General features: G+C 41.6%; 1 protein-coding gene across 7 annotated transcripts in view; it reads right to left on the reverse strand.

Annotated features, from left to right (window-relative positions):
* Positions 1-1,533: 1,533 nt before the first annotated feature.
* HELZ (helicase with zinc finger) overlaps positions 1,534-21,203 on the reverse strand; it is a 180,531-nt gene continuing 160,861 nt past the window's right edge. For all 7 annotated transcript variants that reach the window (XM_083355431.1, XM_083355429.1, XM_083355430.1 and 4 more), the window contains 2 exons: positions 5,007-5,259; positions 1,534-4,563 (listed from right to left, as the gene is read on the reverse strand). In XM_083355431.1, the coding sequence (XP_083211557.1) occupies positions 4,232-4,563; positions 5,007-5,259 (585 nt within the window). In that variant the 3' untranslated portion in view covers positions 1,534-4,231. The remainder of the gene's footprint in view (positions 4,564-5,006; positions 5,260-21,203) is intronic.

Raw genomic sequence — 21,203 nt, forward strand, 5'->3', positions numbered from 1 at the left:
CACTGCTCCACCAAGGCTTTGAAACACACACACAGAGAACAAAAGAGGAAGGGAAAGAAAAATGATAAAATTGCCTCCAGTGACATTTCCACTTTAAAACTTATGGTTCTTATTGGGCAAAACCAAGGGCAATTCTATTTTACAAAACTGTTGCCTACAGCTATGCCCTTGAAAATTCAGGTTCTTGCTTTTTAACATAAACTGGCTTGGATCAATATCGTTCTCAAATGAATTCCCAAAACACCGTATATACTTGTGTATAAACCCATCTGCAAATAAGCCAATCCTCTTTTTTTTTAATAAGTATACTATTAAATATATGTGAGCTGTGGACCAGCCAACTCTGGAAATTTTCATATATTTTAATTCTCAGGGTTGTTTTATCCACGGGTAACCCACAGATCAATTTTTCATGGCATTTGGTGAAAAATTTGATGATCACAAATGGAGTTATCTGGAAGTATACCATATATGAGATATACAGGTACTTTAAAAAGTAATATTACCATGCATCTTTGCAGATAAGCCCATCTGGATGAGGCAAACTGAATTTTTTGGATGTATTTTGGCACCTAAAGTTCTCAGCTTATTCATGAGTACAAATGATAAATACGTTCTCAAACCTACGACATTTTATTCCTCTTTGCCCTTTGACGTTCTAAATCCTCTTTACCTCTAATTTTGAAGCTTTATAATTCAGGGTGTCAGTTTTCACAAGCTCTAAAAGATATTTATTAATACCATTTCAAGAGTGCTTCAGCCTCAAAGGACACTGGGTAGTAAAACAACTAAAATTAAAATGGCATGCTTATCCTGGGTATCCTTGCACGCTTCCGCACTGTCACCCCCAACAAATACTGATCACTAGTCCTCAGAATGAATAGACACATAAGCATTCAGGAGCTAACATTGGGATCCCCTATAGAATAGGTAGGAATTCTCCCATGCCTGCAGCCCATGGTATGGGCCTTTAAATAGATGTCCTTTCACAAAAAAATAGAAGCCAGAGAACTGCCATCTACTGGTACTCTCAGTCAGTGGACTTTTAAACTACTACTTTTTCTACTTTACTTAAATTTTGTAGGGAAAATATATGTCCTGTTTTATATTGGAAAATAGACTTAAAGTCATTGAGACTACATTGACTGGAATGGATGTCAGATGCGTGCACACACACACACACACACACACACACACACACACACACTTCAGAGTTACAAATATATGTTGACAAATTGTCTTCAAGAACCATCTAATTTTTAAGCTTGAAGTCATGGTAAGCCATTGTCAGTTTTGTATTTTTGAATTTACAAGACTGGATGCTTCCTGCAAAATGAATCCTTCATGTAAAAGGCTATCAGCTCTTTTCTTTATATAGTACCAACATTAAGACAGTTACATTTTTTTAAACTTTGCTAATGTATTCTAAACTTCTGTGTGATATATGACATGCTCCTAAAGTAAATTTGTTCCCACAATGATAAAGTAATTATGAAATGAAATAATGAAGAAAACCTTCTTTGAGGTGGAAAAAAGGGTTTTATAAAAAATTATATAATTTGAATAATAAGAAGCAGAGACGTAAATATAGAATAGGTTGAACAATGTGCTCTTAATCATCAGGATAATCAGATGTTACAATAATTGATTACATGTATGCCTTTTATTATGGTAATGGTATAATCCACTAATCTGAAAAATCAAGGTCCATCATGGCTCAAATCAGAGAGAATGATGTGATCTGCTCTTAAAATAAAATATCTCCAATATTAGCATAACAAACTAGCAGTCTGAACACAGACTATGAGAATTTTTCTATGGCCCAGTACAAATGGGGACCAAACTGCAAAAATGTGGAGCTTTGGTGAACATTTTTTTTGAATTGCTAACACCAAAATACTGAGTGAAAACTCAGAAACCACCCTAATGCAGATCCACATATATGTCATAACGTGTTGCACTCCACAACCTATTAATTCCACATTAACTCTTGAGAAAAGTTATGATATAGATTAAATAGACTGAAGACTGCAACATCTTCCTAATTTCATTAACTCACAGATGAAAATTATTGACCAAGCAGTATTTATTTAGATTCAGTCCAGGTGAAGGAAATAATAAGACTATTAAGTGTGTGAATTTGAACTCGACACCAGAGTGCTAAATTGAAAGTGAATGTATTTGAGCTTTAAGCACCCAACTACTTATACCTTTCTACACGTTACTATTTATATTTCACTAAGTCAATTGTCCTCAGTGTTTATCAGTAATAATCAGGGCAGGACACACAATCAACAAAAATAACATAAGATATTTAAGTGGGGCTAATTAAATCCTGGTTTATGTCAATCCAGGACAAAAAAAATTCTAACTTCATGTAACATCCTGAATGTGTCCCTGGGGTACTAAATAAAATTGAGCAGAATCTTCTGCTTTCATTTTGTTTGGTTTTATAACAGCTTTATTTAGCTTTACCCATTTCTGAGCCCAGCAGCCATTAAAATATTGCAGCACATTAAGTTAGTATGCATATCTTTTATAGAAAGTTCCTTAGTTATTTGAAATCAATAAGAAAAAAGTGACACAGATTTCAGTCAAACCGAGATGTCACCATCACAACGTATAAAATCCAACAGGAATGAAGGGACTGAAACCAAAGCAAATATTAGATATGATACAGCAGCAAATACAGTAGCTCGACAAAGCAAAAACAAATATCCCTGTAAATGAAGCTCAGTTTTCAAACAGTTGTGGGAAGAAACTTTAAAACTATCGTATTTTTGAAAATATCACTTGTAACGGGAAATTAAAATAAATAGTTGATAAAAATTAATTGTCCCTGATCGAAGAGATCTTTTCAAGTGTAAAGGAGGCCATGCCTCCGTTGAAGTTAAAAAAGATTTCTTTCAAAAGTATGAACAGTGTACAAGACCAAAATCGTAAAGGTAAAGGTTACCCTAATTCTTCCCCCAAATTTTTAACATATTGCTGTACAGTCTTTTATAGATTTTTCTTTCAATATATAGTGGCAAAAGGCCTTGACAGAAGATACAAGAATATAAATAACCATGTCATTCATACTGCTTCCCCAAACCTTCCCCACAACTCTTCTTCCCCAAAGGCTGGGATTAATTTGGATACAGCTTTGGCAAACATAAAAATCCTCTTTAATGAAGTTCCTCAAACAAAACAGTTAGCAAAATATTTGAATATTTGTGGATAATGTCACATTTAAAGTAAACATCAAATCATGTACCAAAATCTTTTGATGGATAAAAAAGAAGAAAAATCCTTAAAATGGCACAATTCTTGTACCACTGGAAAAAACAGAGGGGAAGAAACATTTAACGTGCATAGTTGGGAGGGGGATTCAATTTTTTTTCCTAAATTTATTCAATTGGATTTTTTTTAAATAGCTATTCAACTACCAAGCACCCAATATAGCAATTTTTATCATTTCATGATTTCTGTTTAAAAATCTATTAAATTAATCCCTCCAACAAGCTGAATGACTAGCTTGTCAATAAAAAAACACACCATGAATTTTTCATCTTTCGGTTGACCACTAATTTTTGTTTAATTTCAAAAGAGTAGTATCTGGGTCTGCAGCAAAGGCCTTCACTTCATCCTAGAAAGGAAATTACTATAATCACATCATACAGATTCTAAAACTATAAAAGTCTTAGAATGCAGCATCCCTTCACAGAATTCTGATAAAACTGAATGTAAATATAAGATGCTGCATCTTTATTTTAAAAAAAAATAAACAATTTAAGCAGACATAACATACATTTGTACAATAACTGGCCATTTCTGGTACAGAAACCCAGCACAGTATGCTAAATGTTATTGAATAAATGTAAATGCTACTTACATTTTTAAATACAATTTAGACAACTTTTTTAATGTTTATATATTTTTTTAAAGTTGCACAGTTAACTTTTCAGCTGCTAGCTTTAATGCAACACATAGATAAAGTTACATAATTTTTAAAAGTTTTTTTTTCTAGGGATTTTTTTCCTCAAACTTCTGACCCACATCAAAAAGAAAGTAAAATAGTGGAATATAATTTAAAAAGAATTAGCTTCAAGTCTAGCAGCAAAGCCATTAAACCAAAATATATTTACTAATATAAACAGAAAGAAACGATGGTGCCTGCAGGTGCAGCCCCAGCTATCTTAAATCTACTCACAGAAATAAAAATTAAAATGTCTCTACAAAAATAGTCTGATTATTTAAAATAGGAGTAGAAGCCATTGCTACCTGATGAACTACCTAGGCTAAGTTCCTGAAACAGAGACAAGGGGTCGCTATTCTTTTTTGCCTGCTCAGGAGGGGGTCTGGGCTTGGGAGGAGCCCTCAGAGCACTTGCGTAGGACATGGCAGGTTTGTTCAACCCAGCACTGGGCTGGCTGTTGCTGTTGGATTCCACAATCTGCTTGTTGGGCATGAGGGGTGGGAACTGGCCCAGATGCTGGAGTACATTGTAGTTAAAAGAACTGGACAACGGGATGTTTTCAACCTTCATCTCTTCCTCAGGGGATTTGACAGTCTTCGGAGGAACTAGAAAAAAAAGTTCATCATCATCATCATCGTCATCGTCACTGCCATTTTAACTAATAAGGACCACAAACAGATTGGAAAGCTACTTTTCCAATATACAAAGATATACAAAGAGCATTACCCTAAAAGTTAAATAAAACCTGCAGGAATTTGTGAAAGGCTTCCGGTCCTGTAAGACATTTTAAATTGAAAGGATTTGGGCAATCTTTACAAGACCTATTGAAATTGTTCTTCACTTGGTTTTATAAAGATGGCCAAAGTGGTTTAAGAATATATTGCACTTTTAAGGCCAAGATTAAAAAAAAAAATCATTGGTGTATTCTGACCATGCACAATCAAGAACGAGCAAACAAGGATACACAGCACACACACCTCAAGATTTTGTGACTCCAACTCCCAGAATTCCTGAGTCAGCATCATGATTAAAAGTGCCACTCACTCACCTAACTGTTCTCTTGGTGGGATCGCTCTGTTGGATCCGTTGCATGGAATGTTCTGATATGGGGCTGATGAAGAAGAGTTGACCCACCATTCGGGGGGTGAATAATTGAAAGAGGATGGGTTACTCTGGTCCTGAAGCTCTTGACACTGTCCAACATTATCTGGAGGAGTATTTAAACCTTCAGAACAAGCCTGGGTTGAACTAGATGACATTCTTCTTTGGTACAATGGCCTGCCAGGTCCTCTTGGTTCATACTGCATAAAAAAAGACAATGTTAAAAGTCCCATCTGAGTGTCAGTATGCATATTCTGAAACTGTCCTCAAAATAAACATGTATATTTTACTTGGTGTGATTTTATTTACTAACACAAAGACATCCTATTCTTCACATTCACCATTCTGTTATGAGAATAGGGAGATAAATAAACACTGCACTCAGCTCTTTCATTTTTATATATCTGTGTAACAGGATTAAATCACTTTTTAAAATCATTTCAGATCCAGCCTTCTTTCAGAACAGTTAATTGTATATTACATGGCACTACTGACTTTTTCTCTTTATAAGTTCCTTTTGATTCCCAATTTTTTACTTTGAACTTTTAGTTATTGTATGTTGATTACATCTAAGCTTGTCTTATACAAAATTTCCTCTACAGGGCAATTATATGACTCATCTATACTGGTTTAACTCATCCTAATTTCTAGGTTGCCCTTAATAGCTAAAGGTAAAGGTTCCCCCGCACATGCGTGCTAGTCGTTTCCGACTCTAGGGGCCGGTGCTCATCTCCTGTTTCAAAGCCGAAGCGTTTGTCTCAGGACGTCTCCATGGTCATGTGGCCGGCATGACTAGACGTCAAAGGCGCACGGAACGCTGTTACCTTCCCACCGTAGTGGTCCCTATTTTTCTACTTGCATTTTTACGTGCTTTTGAACTGCTAGGTTGGCAGAAGCTGGGACGAGTAACAGGCGCTCACTGTTACGCGGCACTCGGGATTCGACCCGCCAAACTGCCGACCTTCTGATCGACAAGCTCAGCGTCCTAACCCACTGAGCCACCGCGGCCCTTAATACACAGTCTATATAAACTTGTTTTGCAATACATGTTATGTTTATACCAAGCCTTTTCTTTTCTTTTCTTTTTTGAACCATTGCTCTGTTCTACCAGAGATAAAGCAAATAAGATAAGGAAAGGAAAGGAAAGGAAGCAAATTTGAGGAGAGCATATTTGGAATCAGAAACTACAGATGTAATCTAGTCACAAAAAGCTCTCTGCATGTACTTAGAACCATATCTTATGCAAAATGCTATTTTTAAATTTAACTTTCTTGTGGATTACCCTGAATATTTTAATGGTTTACAGGTCAATACTTAATGAATACAACCAGGAATTAAGAAAATCCATCATTAATGCAAGTTTCACTTAAAAGAGCAACTACTCACAATTCATTATTTTAATTATTTGAACAAGACTATCAAAACTGCAAACACATTGAATAGAATATAACAGAAGAAGCTCAATTGATGCTGGTTATTTTTTTCTTTGTGAATGAGGTAAAAAATGAGAACATAGGTGTTTATTATTATTTAGAAAGACAAACAAGTATGGTTCTTCATTTTACGAATCATTTTTTCAATACACTTTGGTGGATTTTCCATAGGGAAAATACACCATTAACAGAATAGTGTTGGAATAGATGGAACCAGCAACAAACAAGATATTTATCTGAATAAATAGGCATTACTTTATAGTACATTAGAATTTCTCCTTACTCCAATGATTTAACAATAGTAGTAACAAAACAATTCTCCATCGTTATCACTAAATTACATGACTGAAAGGCAGTGCAGTGTATCCAGGATTGGATTGCTGGCGTTAGCGTGGAACTTCACTCACTTGCTGGGTTTAGAATTCCAAAATTTAAAGTTCTTTTGCACCAGGCTTAAATGAGTAGATTCAAGGGGGGAAAAATACTACAACATTTTAGGAAACAGACAATAGTTCTAATGTGTAGCCCTGCTTCTAATATAAAAAGCTTATTCCTAGTGCATTTCTCAGTTAGTATTCTCTCTTTTCCATTAAGCACCAAGTATTCCTGCAGCCTATTCAAGCACCGGTGGTACTAAAATTAGAATAAGACCTATTATGAATATTTTCAGTGGATCCATTTGGAAAGCAAATATCTTATGTATTTATATCCCCCAAGTTTTTTTAAACAAATAACTCAAAGTGGTAAACATGCTTAATATATCCGTCCTCCTCCTATTTTTCCCAGAAAAACAACCCTCCAAGGGAGGTTGTATTGAGAGAACAAGACTGAGCCAAAGTCACCCAGCTAGCTTTCATGCCTAATATGTACTGGTATTGGGCTTCAGAGTTTAGTGACCGAAATCTAGTAAAGATATTTTCTGACATTTTGTGGGACATTGTGGCTGGCCTTTTCACAGGCAAAGAGATCTTCTGCATAGACCAGGGGTCCCCAACCCCCAGGCCATGGACCAGGCCCGGGCCACGGCATGCCAGAAACTGATCCGCGCAAACAAAGCCCCTACCATGGGATGCAGGCAGCACATGAAACCATGCCTCCATGGTCCACAGAAAAACGTCTCTCCACGGAACCGGTCCCTGGTGTTCAAAAGGTTGGGGACCTCTGGCATAGACCACAGACACCTAAGCAGGGACTGACTGAACTCCTGCCTTTATAGCCAGGAATTTTGTCTTCCAATTGGTACAAGTTAGTGGGGTCTGGTCTCTGATTGGTTTTTTGTTTGTGCCTAGTCTGATTGGTAGTGTTGGTTCCTGACTGAACCAGTCATAATATAGCAGTTGCTTGCTATTTAAGCTGTACAGCACTTCCTTTCCTGGGATTGTAAAGTTTGTCTTTGTGGCAGAAGTTCAGGAAACTACTTCGAGTCTACTTACTTTTCTAATTTCACACTACTCTATGGGTCCCAATTCATTAAATTCCCATTTTAAACCAAATTCCCATGTTAACACACAGTTGGAACAGTTTTAAAACTATCCTACTCTCTATATTTTTCTCTAGAGGATTTGACTTATCTCAGCATGACAGAGTTAAGAGTTCCCAGACTAAGATGTCTGCCAACCAACAGATTTCCATTTATAAAATTTATTTGTCTCCATGCCCCTCCTTTTACAAGTCCCTTGCATAGGAGTGCTGGTGTAGAGAACACTCAATAGGACAACTTAAAAATGTACAGCAAATGCAGGATTCTAATTTCTAACAATTTAATTTCTATTTAAACACCAAGCCTTGTCTAATTCCATCCAAACAGTAATCTAATAGCAGGCTGAGAGAATATTTAGATATTCTCAAATGAAGAAGAGAAAACTTAGGCCATTTCTTTTCCTGATTAGCCTTACTTTTCACATGGTTTCCCCTTGTACAGTATAAAAAATGGCTCCTCCGTCTACCAATTACTGTCAGCTTCAGAAGGGGCTCATATGCCCTCAAGTCAGTGAAAATGCAACCTAGCTGAAACAGGTAGTCTGTATATATGCTATCTAGGAACAGAAAGCCCATCCATCTTGACTGGTTAACAGAAAGCCCATCCATCTTGGCTGGTAAGGGTCTTTTTCTACGCTTGCCCAGAGTTTCAATGAGGAGTTGATAAATGAGAAAGCAAGGAAGCTAACCTTGAGATAATAACAGCAGTGAATCTGCCTGGTTCATGGTTGAACAGAAAAATCAAAGAGGTTTGCTGATAGAAGGTCAAACTTCTTAATCAAGAAAAAGAATGTTGTGTTGTTTGTAATTCTTTCCTTTCTTTCAATTCATGGCAGCTGTCTCCCTTATAAATACTATTAAAAGCCTTGGAAAGGAACTACCCAAACTACCCAAATAAAAGGAAACTTTCTCCATTAGATTATGTTACATTTTGTTCATGCTATTGTAGCTTTAAAAAGAAGCACTGCTTGAAAGCACTCTTGGATTTCGGAAAAAAGAGAAACCTGTCTTCATGTTTTCTTCTCTTTTATTCCTCCCTGTTTTCCCCACTGTTAATTAAATGCATCCCTACTGGATGCATTTTTTTCCTGCTACTGAAGAGATTCTCTGAGATGCATGTTCAAATAAGACTGTGTACCCTATTTGAAATTCTTGGGTGCATTTCTCAATTGCCTATAACTCATAAGTACCATGCATCTTTACATCTAGCACAATTCTGAATTGCTGTTAATACCTCTCCCAACCACTAAAGCTCTGCTACTGTTGCTATAACATCCTCTCCTTTGTTTGCACAGTCCTACTATGATTAAAGCATGCCTGTGAACAAAAAATACAAGCATTCAAAGCTTGTATTAAAATACCATAAAGCAATAAGGACATAGCAAGGTAAACAGTGCCAAGGGTCTGCTAATTCTGGAATTTAAAAATAACAGTGCCATTGTCTTCTGCCCTGCCTGCAAGTGCTGCTAATTTTCTCAAAGAATAAATGTTTTCATAATGGAAGGCAAATACGTTGGGATCACTTTCGCTCCCATCAAAATCTGTTTAGATTAGTCCCTTCAGCTCACCCTCGGGTCTGGATATGGAACTGAGGCCATTGATCATTCTTATAGATCAGGGGTCCCCAACTCCCGATCCGTGGACCAGTACCGGGCCACCGCATTCCAGCAACCGGTCCACACAAACAACCAAAGACCCATCTGTGGGATGCACGCAGCACACAAAACCACACACTCTCCGGTCCATGGAAAAAACTTTCTCCACGGAACAGGTCCCTGATGCCCAAAAGATTGGGGACCTCTGTTATAGATTACATGGCCCTGGGCCAAGCTGGAGGAATACAACTTTCTTGGTCCTTCTTGATCTCTCAACTGCCTTCAATGCCATCAGTCATAGCATTTTCAGGGGCTGGAAGCAAGAGGCTCCCAGTGGTATCTGTCTGTTATCTCTGTTGGGAAAGTGCCAGCTAGGCTGGAAGGAGGGGACAAGCTTATGCAGCTTGCAGCTGAGCAATGACTCCAAGTTAGGCCCTCGCTTGACCCCTCCATCCAGCCTAGCTGGCATTTCCCCAATAATCTGCTTTTTCTTAGCTATCTCCTTTCTTTTGTTCTTCCATTTAAATATCATATTTTAAAATACAAAAGAAAAATGTCATCTACATTTTAAGATGGCCTTCTACCACCAATGGCTGTCCTATGCTGAAGACATGGCTTCCAAAAGTAGAGAAGGAGAAATAACTGACTGGTTTCTTGACATAAGATGGATTGTTATAACTGTGTTACTGAATAAAACAAAACAACACAGCAAATGTGTTAAGGGTTAACAGATATCATAAAATTGTTATCGGGACAGATATCCAGATTAGTTAAGCCATGCTATAGTCTAATATTTATAGTTCTGTAGTGGAATATGAGCAAAAGCTAATTAATTCAATTCTTTCCTCAGTTGCCTATTTAAATAATACATTTATTCGAAAACTTTTATCTTAATGGTCTAGATGAATAAAACAACAAAGCTTTGTCTTCCCCTTTAAAAAGTGACCTTTCAACAGATTCTGCTAAAAAAAAACACCAAAGAATTTTGAATTTTAGAAGAAATGGAAAAAAAAGAAACCTGCAAAAGATCTGTAGCATTTCCATCACTATTTTCAGAGTCCCACTAAACATAAATCAAAGATTTTACTAGATGTTCATTCAAATGTCTGTCATACAGTAATTCTTGGGTCTTTGGTTGTGTTTTTGAAAAACATAAAATTAATAGGGTTTACAATAGTTATTTTGCTCCTTTGCCCAGTTTACTGCCAACTTTTCTTTCCCATTTTTGGCAAATGCTGGATACCCCACTGAGGAATGCAAAAACAGAGATCTAAGATTCATATATAAGCAGCTATAATTCAGTTTTGGCTCCTGGTGACTACGTGGACAGGTTTTCTTGGCTATATTTTCAGAATTGTTGTTGGTGCCTTCCTAAGACTGAGAAGGAGTGACTGGCCCTTGAAAAGATTATTTAATAAATCAAATCAAATCATTCAGAAGTATATCTAAAATCATTACTTTAAAAAGAAATAAAATTAGATTGCTAAAGTTGGATTTTCAGTATCTCAAAATAACTTGGCCATCTGGTAAATGGCATAAAAAGCCATAATACCTGATACTCAACCAGCTCCGGTGAAGCAGCAGCAACAACAACAAGAAGATTCTAAGCTGCTATTAAACTAAATACTAATAATAATACTAATAATAATACTAATAATAATACTAATAATAATACTAATACTAATACTAATACTAATACTAATACTAATAATAATAATAATAATAATAATAATAATAATAATAATGTTGGAAGGGACCTTGGAAGTCATCTAGTCCACCCCCCTGCTCAGCTAGGAAATCCTATACCATTTCAGACAAATGGCTGTCCAGTCTCTTCTTAAAAACTTCCAGTGTTGGAGCATTCACCGCTTCTGGAAGCAGGTTGTTCCACTGGTTAATTGTTCTAACTGTCAGGAAGTTTCTCCTTAGTTCTAGGTTGCTTCTCTCCTTGATCAGTTTCCATCCGTTGCTTCTTGTCCTGCCTTCAGGCACTTTGAAAAATAGCTTGACTCCCCCTTCTTTTTGGCAACCCTTGAGATATTGGAACGCTGCTATCATGTCCCCCCTTGTCTTTCTCTTCATTAAACTAGACACACACAATTCCAGCAGCCTTTCCTTGTATGTTTTAGCCTCCAGTCCCCCAATCATCTTTGTTGCTCTTCTCTGTACCCTTTCTAGAGTCTCAACATCTTTTTTACCTCGTGGTGACCAAAAGTGGATGCAGTATTCCAAGTGTGGCCTTACCAAGTATTCCAAGTGTGGCCTTACCATTGTAAAGTGGTATTAATACTTAACGTGATCTTGATTCTATCCCTCTGTTAATGCAGCCTAGCACTGTGTTGGCTTTTTTGGCGGCTGCAGCACACTGCTGGCTCATATTTAAGTGATTGTCCACTAGGACTCCAAGATCTCTCTCACAGTTACTACTTTTGAGCAAGGTACCCCCTATACTATACCTGTACATTTGGTTTTTCTTGGCTATATATAGAACCTTACTTTTTTCACCACTGAATTTCATTTTGTTAGATAGCGCCCAGTGTTCAAATCTATCCAGATCCTCTTGTATCTTAAGCCTGACTTCTGGAGTGTTGGCTATTCCTGCCAGCTTGGTGTCATCTGCAAATTTGATGAGTTCCCCATCTATCCCCTCATCCAAATCATTGATGAAGATGTTGGGCACTGGGCCCAGAACAGAGCCCTGCGGCACCCCGCTACATACTTCCCTCCATGTAGATGCGGTTCCATTGAGAACCACATGCTGAGTATGGCCGGTCAGCCAGCTACGAATCCATCTGGTGGTGATGCTGTCTAACCCACATTTTTCTATCTTATCAAGTAGTAGGTTGTGATCTACTTTATCAAATGCCTTACTGAAGTCCAAGTAAATTATATCCACAGCATTCCTCTGATCCACTAATTTTGTCACTTGGTCAAAGAATGCAATAAGATTTGTTTGGCATGATCTGTTTTTGACAAACCCATGTTGGCTTTCAGTAATGACTTTGTTTGCCTCCAGGTGCTCGCTGATTCATTTTTTGATTATCTTTTCCAGAATCTTCCCAGGTATTGAGGCCAGGCTGATAGGTCTGCAATATCCTGGATCCATTTTTTTCCCTTTTTTGAAGATGGGAACTACATCAGCTCTTTTCCAGTCCTCTGGTAGTTCCCCAGTGCTCCAGGATCTTTGAAAAATATAGTTCAGTGGTTCAGAGATCACATCTGCCAGTTCCTTGAGAACTTTGGGGTGTAATACATCTGGTCCTGCTGATTTGAACTTGTCTAGGCTGGACAGGTGGTCACTTACCATTTCTTGCCTATCTTAACTTGTGTTTCTATTCTGTTGGCACTATTTTTGATAGGTTGGTCTGTTTTTTCCCTTTGTGTAAAGACAGATGCAAAAAATGAGTTAAATAGTTCTGCTTTCTTCCATTGCTTGTCACCTTCTTGCCACTTTCACCCACTAATGGACCAATCATTTCCTTCATTTTTTTCTTGTTTTTTACATGTTGAAAGAAGGTTTTTTTTGTTATTTTTGACTTTGGTCGCAAGCCTTAGTTCATTTTGAGCCTTAGCTGTCCTCACTTCATCTTTGAAGGCTCGGGCTATTTGCTGATATTCTGACTTAGTTATTTGCCCCTCTTTTCACTTTCTATACTTGTCCTTTTTATCTTTCAATTTATCAGCCATGCTGGTTTCTTTTGAGAGCTGTTATTTTTCCTCTTTGTTGGTATTGTGCTAGAGTGGGCTTTTATTATCTCACTTTTCAAAATTTCCCAAGCTTCTTGAGTTGTTTTCCCCTTGAGGATTCTCATCCATGGAATCCTTCCCAAGCCCTCTCTAAGTTTATTGAAATTAGCTCTCTTAAAGTCCAAGACTCTAGTTTGACTGTGTTCTATTGCTTGTGCTTCCATAACGTTGAATTCCAATATTGCATGATCACTTCCTCCCAAGGTTCCTGTGGCTTCAACACCTTCTATCATTTCATCTCTGTTAGTGAGAATTAGATCCAAAATGGTCAATCCCCTGGTTCCCTTCTCTATTTTTTGAGTGACAAAGTTGTCTGCTAGGTTTTTCAGGAATCTTTTTGATCTTCCACTTGGTGCAGTTTGTCTCCCAGTTGATGTCAGGGTAGTTAAAGTCCCCCATTACTATTGTGATGTGCTTCCTACATACCTTAAGTTAGCTGACTAGCAAAAAGTTCATCTATTTCCTCTGTTTGGTTGGGCAGCCTATAGTATACACCTATGGCAATGTCATTCCCCCCCTTTTATATTGACCCAAATGCATTCAAGACAGTTTTCATCATTGTTGTGCTCTATTTCTGTAGAGATGTAGTTATTTCTTATATAGAGAGCTCCACCTCCTATTTTATTTGGTCTGTATCTTTAAAATAATTTAAATCCCTCTTGCTGTGTGTTCCATTTGTGGGTTTCATTCCACCATGTTTCCGTAATGGCAACAATATCATATCTGCCCTCATTAACCTGAATTTCTAGTTCACCCTATTTGCTGTTCATACTCTGTGCATTGGTCTAGAGACATTTGAGTCCTTTATGACTGACTCTGTGTTTACTTTCTACATAACCCGTGTGGTGCCAGAGTTCCCCTATTGTCTTACCACCTATTTGGTTAGTGCACTTTGTGTGGCACTCGCTATTAGAAGCTTCATTTTGCTTGACAGCAAGGTTAATATTCTTGTCCACACACACATATATGTTACATGCACTGATAGCCCTATAATTTTTAGATTGCCGGGGACAGGGATGATCTTAAACTAAGACAAAACGGTAGGAGAAAAGGGAAAGAGAGAAACATAAATCAGAAGAATAAAAAAGACAGAAGAAGAGAAAAAGCGAAGAGGGATCTGCAAAGCAGAGAGGAGAATCAGCTGTGGGGCAGAGAGGAAAGCCAACTGAGGGCAGCACAACAACAGGCAGAGAGGAGAAACAGGAGAGCTGTGAAATAGTGGAGAAGGGAGGAGAGAAGAGGAGAGCTTACTGTAAACCATCCAGGCAGCCCTGTTTGCTGAAGGAAGCAGAACACTAGCACGACAGATCAGCAAACAAGAGCCACATGGCTGTGGAGCTGTTGGTGGGGGTGGTGGAACACTGCAGCACAGTAGACCAGGGTCTACAGACAACAGCAGACAAAGTGCTATTGATGGTGGTAGACCAGGACCCACAGCCAGCAGCAAACCAGGTGCTGCAGATTGTGGTAGACCAGGATCTACAGACAGCAGCAGACCCAAGTGCTATGGATAGTGGTAGACTAGGGTCTGCAGATGGCAAAAACCAGTAAGAGGGATTTTCAAACAACAAACTCATGGAACAGGTGACTGATATTATTGTGATATGCAATACAATACAATATTATTGTGATATGCAATACAATGTATGTGCTTATGCCCAAAGAACACCCAAACTATACATGCATTAGATGTAAACTATGTAAACCAGACATGTCAAACACAAGGCCCCGGGGCCGGATGCGGCCCACAGTGTGGTTTCATGTGGCCCACGAACCCATCCTGGAAACAGTGAGGGAACGGCCCCCACTGCCTTGGCCCTGGCCCAGGCTGGCCAGAAGCCAATGTACAATTTTGTGGTGGCCATCTATGCTGAAACACATTCAGTCTTAGCTCCACAAGGCCGTCTGGAAACAGCGAGGGTCCAGCCCCTGCTGCGCCGGCCCTGCCCACTGGGTGCACGCTGGGGAGGTATCACCCTTTGTGAGGAATGAAGAAATGCACCATTGCCTGGAAGTGGCCAGCACATGGCCCTCACTACTTCGAACAGGCTAGGGGCTGGGCAGCATTGCGCTTCTCTTTAGATTCATGCCACCCGGCGGAGCCTCACCGCACTGTGAGGAGAGCACTCCGCTGCCTGCCAAAACCGGGCAGGCTAGGGGCTGGGCAGCACTGCGCAGGTAACATCGACTCTCATGCTGTTCATGGCATCCCCTCCCCCAGAGCCCACCAAGCCGGATATGTGAAGTAGGCGAGGGCCATGTGCTGGCCACTTCCAGGCAATGGTGCATTTCTTCATTCCTCACGAAGGATGCCACTTCCCCAGCTGCGTTTCTTGCCTGTTTTTCTCCCCCCCTCATCTCAAATATTTTCCCACCACAGACAGACAGACAGACAGAGACAGAGACAGAGAGACAGGAAGGAAGGAAGGAAGGAAGGAAGGAAGGAAGGAAGGAAGGAAGGAAGGAAGGAAGGAAGGAAGGAAGGAAGGAAGGAAGGAAGGAAGGAAGTCCTGCCTTAGTCCTTCCCTGCTGCACTTTCATCATCCCCTTGCCCCTTCCTCCTGGCCTATCCTGGGGGGGTCTCCCATCCTATTGCTAAGGAAGTTTTGGATACAAAGCCAGGTCTCCACACATGGAGAAGGAGTGGGCCTCCCTCTTGACTTTGCCCTCATACCCATCATGAGCAATCTGGCTAAGGAGAGCAAGCACAGCAGCAGCAGCCTTGAGGTAAGTGCAGCTGGGTGCCCCCTTGGGGAATTGGGGCTGGGCTTAGTGCCACGGGTGCTTGAGGGTTGGGCTGGGCATTTGACCTCCGTGCCACCGTCCAGGGCCCCCCCACATGGCCTGAGAGGAACAGTGAGGCTCCTCCAGTGGACCATGCCTTGGCACTTGCCCTGGTCCCATCTCCTTCTGCCAGAGACCCTCAATCTATCCTACTCCTGCCCAGGCCCCCATAGGTACCCTTGACACGAATGATGTAGAGCTGGCCATGCCCACCCAGTAGGCCACACGCACTCCAGCCATGCCCACCCAGTAGGCCACGCCCACCCTGGCCACACCCACCTGGCCCCCTGAGGGCAACCACAATGCTGATACAGCCCTCAATGAAATTGAGTTTGACACCCCTGATGTAAACTACTGAAGGAAAAAGTAACGAACCTAGAGGCAACTCTAGCCACGCCCCAATCTATGAAAGAAAGCTATACCCAAACTCAACCAATTAATGAACAAATAACTCCCAGATGATTTGACCCTACTGATAAAGCCTTGGAGGAAGACAAGTGAAGGTATGTCACAAACAGAAGGAAACACAATACTCAAAGAAAGAAGCAGCATATAACTAACAAACCCCTTCTGCCCAATCCAATTCAACCAGAAATAGCCCCACTAAAACTGAGCAATCAATTTCTCCCATTAGATGGGAGAAGAAATAGATGAACTCTTTGCCAACCAGCTAACAAATGTATGTAGGAAGCACACCACAGTAGTAATGGGAGACTTCAACTATCCAGATATCAACTGGGAGTCAAACTCTGCAGCCAGTGGGAGATCAAACAGATTCCTAACCAACCTAGCCGACAACTTTCTCACCCAAAAGGTGGAAGGAGGGAATTAGACATAAATCCATACTGGACTTAATTCTATCTAATAGAGAAGAAGTGGTAGAGGGAGTTGAAGTTGCAAGAACCTTGGGCAAAAGTGACCATGTCATACTGGAATTTAATATAACGCAAACACTAACAACAGAAAACAATCCAACCACTGTCTTGAACTTCAAAAGAGCTAACTTTAACAAACTCAGAAAGAACCTAGGAAAGATCCCATGGATGAAAATCCAAAAGAGGAAAACAATCGAAGAAGCATGCGAAACTCTGAAAAATGCGACAATAAAAGCCCAGACCAGCACAATACCACTGAAAAAGAAAAACAAGAAATTCAAGAAACCAGCATGGCTGCACAAAGATCTCTCTGACAAACAGAAAGACAAAAAGGACAAATACAAAAAATGGAAAGAAGGGCACATAACTAAGGCCGATTATCAGCAGACAGCCAGAACATGCAAAGATTAAGTTAGGAAAGGAAAGGGTCAGAACGAACAAAGACTTGCAACAGAAATCATGGATAATAAAAAAAGTTTCTTCCAACATATTAACAAGAAAAAAGTCAAGGAAACTGTAGGTCCACTAGAGAGAAGATGGCAAGGAAACAACAGGCAACAGGGAGAAAGCAGAGCTGCTTAACTCATACTTTGCATGTCTTCAAACAAAAAGAAACTATAGCCCAACATACAAAAAAAAAACTACTGCAAAAGACAAATTAGAAACAAAAACTAAAATAAGCAAGAAAATGGTAAGAGAACACCTATCCGACCTTGACAAATATAAATCACTGGGGCCCGACAGATTACCTCCCAGAATTCTGAAGGAGCTGGCAGATATTATGTCAGAACCATTGCACCACATCTTTCAAAAATCCTGGAGCACCGGGGAAGTACCTGAGGATTGGAAAAGGGCTGATGTGGTTCCCATCTTCAAGAAGGGGGGGAAAAACGGACCCAGGAAACTACAGACCAATCAGTTTAACACCAATACCTGGGAAGATCCTAGAAAAGATAATCAAAAAACAGATCTGCGAACAACTAGAAGCAAAGTTACAACTACCGTATATACTTGAGTATAAGCCGACTCGAGTATAAGCCGAGACCCCCAATTTCACCCCCAAAAACTGGAAAAAGTTATTGACTCGAGTATAAGCCGATCCGCCGTTCTGCAAGCCTCTGCCGCCAGCAGAGGCTCGATCCGCCATTTTGCAAGCCTGAATACACAGGAATACCCTGTGTGGCCGCGGCTCGTCGGCAGGTCTCCGTTCCTCCTGCCGACCTTTGGGGAGGTTTGGGCGCCTCCCCAAACCTCCCCAAACCTCGGCAGGTCTCCGTTCCTCCGCGCAGACCTGCCGACGTTTCGGGAGGTTTGGGCGCCTCCCCAAACGTCCCCAAACCTCGGCAGGTCTCCGTTCCTCCGCGCAGACCTGCCGACCTTTGGGGAGGTTTGGGCGCCTCCCCAAACGTCCCCAAACCTCGGCAGGTCTCCGTTCCTGTTTGGGGAGGTTTGGGCGCCTCCCCAAACCTCCCCAAACCTCGGCAGGTCTCCGTTCCTGTTTGGGGAGGTTTGGGCGCCTCCCCAAACCTCCCCAAACCTCGGCAGGTCTCCGTTCCTCCGCGCAGACCTGCCGACCTTTGGGGAGGTTTGGGCGCCTCCCCAAACGTCCCCAAACCTCGGCAGGTCTCCGTTCCTGTTTGGGGAGGTTTGGGCGCTTCCCCAAACCTCCCCAAACCTCGGCAGGTCTCCGTTCCTCCGCGCAGACCTGCCGACGTTTGGGGAGGTTTGGGCGCCTCCCCAAACCTCCCCAAACCTCGGCAGGTCTCCGTTCCTCCGCGCAGACCTGCCGACCTTTGGGGAGGTTTGGGCGCCTCCCCAAACCTCCCCAAACCTCGGCAGGTCTCCGTTCTTCCTGCCGACCTTTGGGGAGGTTTGGGCGCCTCCCCAAACCTCCCCAAACCTCGGCAGGTCTGCGCGGAGGAACGGAGACCTGCCGAGGTTTGGGGAGGTTTGGGGAGGCGCCCAAACCTCCCCAAACAGGAACGGAGACCTGCCGAGGTTTGGGGAGGTTTGGGGAGGCGCCCAAACCTCCCCAAACAGGAACGGAGACCTGCCGAGGTTTGGGGATGTTTGGGGAGGCGCCCAAACCTCCCCAAAGGTCGGCAGGTCTGCGCGGAGGAACGGAGACCTGCCGAGGTTTGGGGACGTTTGGGGAGGCGCCCAAACCTTCCCAAACGTCGGCAGGTCTGCGCGGAGGAACGGAGACCTGCCGAGGTTTGGGGAGGCGCCCAAACCTCCCCAAAGGTCGGCAGGAGGAACGGAGACCTGCCGAGGTTTGGGGAGGTTTGGGGAGGCGCCCAAACCTCCCCAAAGGTCGGCAGGTGGAACGGAGACCTGCCGAGGTTTGGGGAGGTTTGGGGAGGCGCCCAAACCTCCCCAAAGGTCGGTAGGAGGAACGGAGACCTGCCGAGGTTTGGGGAGGTTTGGGGAGGCGCCCAAACCTCCCCAAACGTCGGCAGGTCTGCGCGGAGGAACGGAGACCTGCCGAGGTTTGGGGAGGCGCCCAAACCTCCCCAAACGTCGGCAAGTCTCCGTTCCTCCGCGCCCTGCCTGCCTGCTTCTTTCCGCTGCGGAAAGAAGCAGGCAGGCAAGGCGCGGAGTTTGGGGAGGTGCGCGCGCACCTCCCCAAACCTCCCCAAACTTCAGCAGGTCTCGGACGGTGGTGGCTTGGGAGAGGTGCGGGCGATCCCGGAAGCACCAAAGCCTCGGCCGCGCACAAGTCCTCGGTAAGTTTTTTTTGTTGACTGGAGTATAAGCCGAAGTGGAATTTTTCAGCCCAAAAAGTGGGCTGAAAAATTCGGCTTATACTCAAGTATATACGGTAATACCCAGCACGAGTTTGTTAAAAACAGATCATGCCAAACCAATCTTATTTCATTCTTCAACAAAGTGAGTAAACTAATAGCCCAGCGAAATACTGTGACTAGTATACTTAGATTTCAGTAAGGCATTTGATAAAATAGACCACAACCTACTCCTTGGTAAGCTAGAAAAAGGTGAAATAGACAACATCACCACCAGATGGATCTATAGCTGGCTGGCAAACAATACTCAACAAGTAGTCCTCAATGGCACTACATCCATATGGAGAGAAGTAAGCAGTGGGGTACCACAAGGTTCCTTCTTAGGCCCAATACTCTTCAATATCTTCATCAATAACTAAGATGAGGGAATTGAAGAAGAACTCATCAGTTTTGCAGATGACACCAAACTGGCAGGAGTAGCCAAACCCCAGAAGAAAAACTCAGGATCCAAAATGATCTTGACAAACTTGAACAATGGGCCCTATCCAACAAAATGAGTTTCAATTTGGAAAAAAAGCAAAGTTTTACATTTAGGTAGGAAAAATCAAAGGTACAAGTACAGATTGGGCAAGACCTGGCTTAAAAACAGTCCTAGTGGACGATCATTTAACCATGAACCAGCAGTATGCAGCAAGCAGCAGACTAAAAAGCTAACAAAATCTTGGGTTGTACAAACAGAGGCACAGAATCAGGATCACATGCGAGGTATTAGTACTACTTTATAAAACCCTAGTACGACCACAGCTGGAATACTGCAGCCAATTTTGGTCACCATGCTACAAAAAAGATGTTGAGACCTTGGAAAAAATTCAGAGAAGAGCAACTAAGATGATCCAAGGCCTGGAGACTAAAACATACGAAGAATGGCTGCAGGACTTGGGTTTGGCTAGTCTAACAAAAAGAAGAAACAGGGGAGACATGATAGAGGGCATCAAACTATTCTCCAAAGCACCAGAGGGCAGAACAAGAAACAATGGTTGGAAACTGATCAAAGAGAGAAGCAAGCTGGAATTAAGGAGGAATTTCCTGACAGTGAGGACAATTAACCAGTGGAACAGCTTGCCTCCAGAAATCATGGGTGCTCCATCACTGGAGACTCTTAAGAAGAGACTAAACAGTCACGTGTCTGAGACGGTATAGATTCTCCTGCTTGAGCAGAGAGCTGGACTAGAAGACCTCCAAGGTCCCTTCCAGCTCTATTCTATTCTAACAAGGACATATGGAACCTTACCCAAAATCATCACCAGAATGACCAGTCCCATTTTCCCCAGCTTGTATATGCTATCATTAAGCAGAACTCCTCACTACAGGTAGTCCTTGACTTTTGACTAGTTTAGCCCAATATTTTCATTGCTCAGCAAAACATTTTAAGTGAATTTTGCCCCATTTTACGACCTTTCTTGCCACAGTTGTTAAGTGAATCACTG

This window comes from Vipera ursinii (genome assembly GCF_947247035.1).
Source record: "Vipera ursinii genome assembly, chromosome: 2".
Lineage (NCBI taxonomy): Eukaryota > Metazoa > Chordata > Lepidosauria > Squamata > Viperidae > Vipera > Vipera ursinii.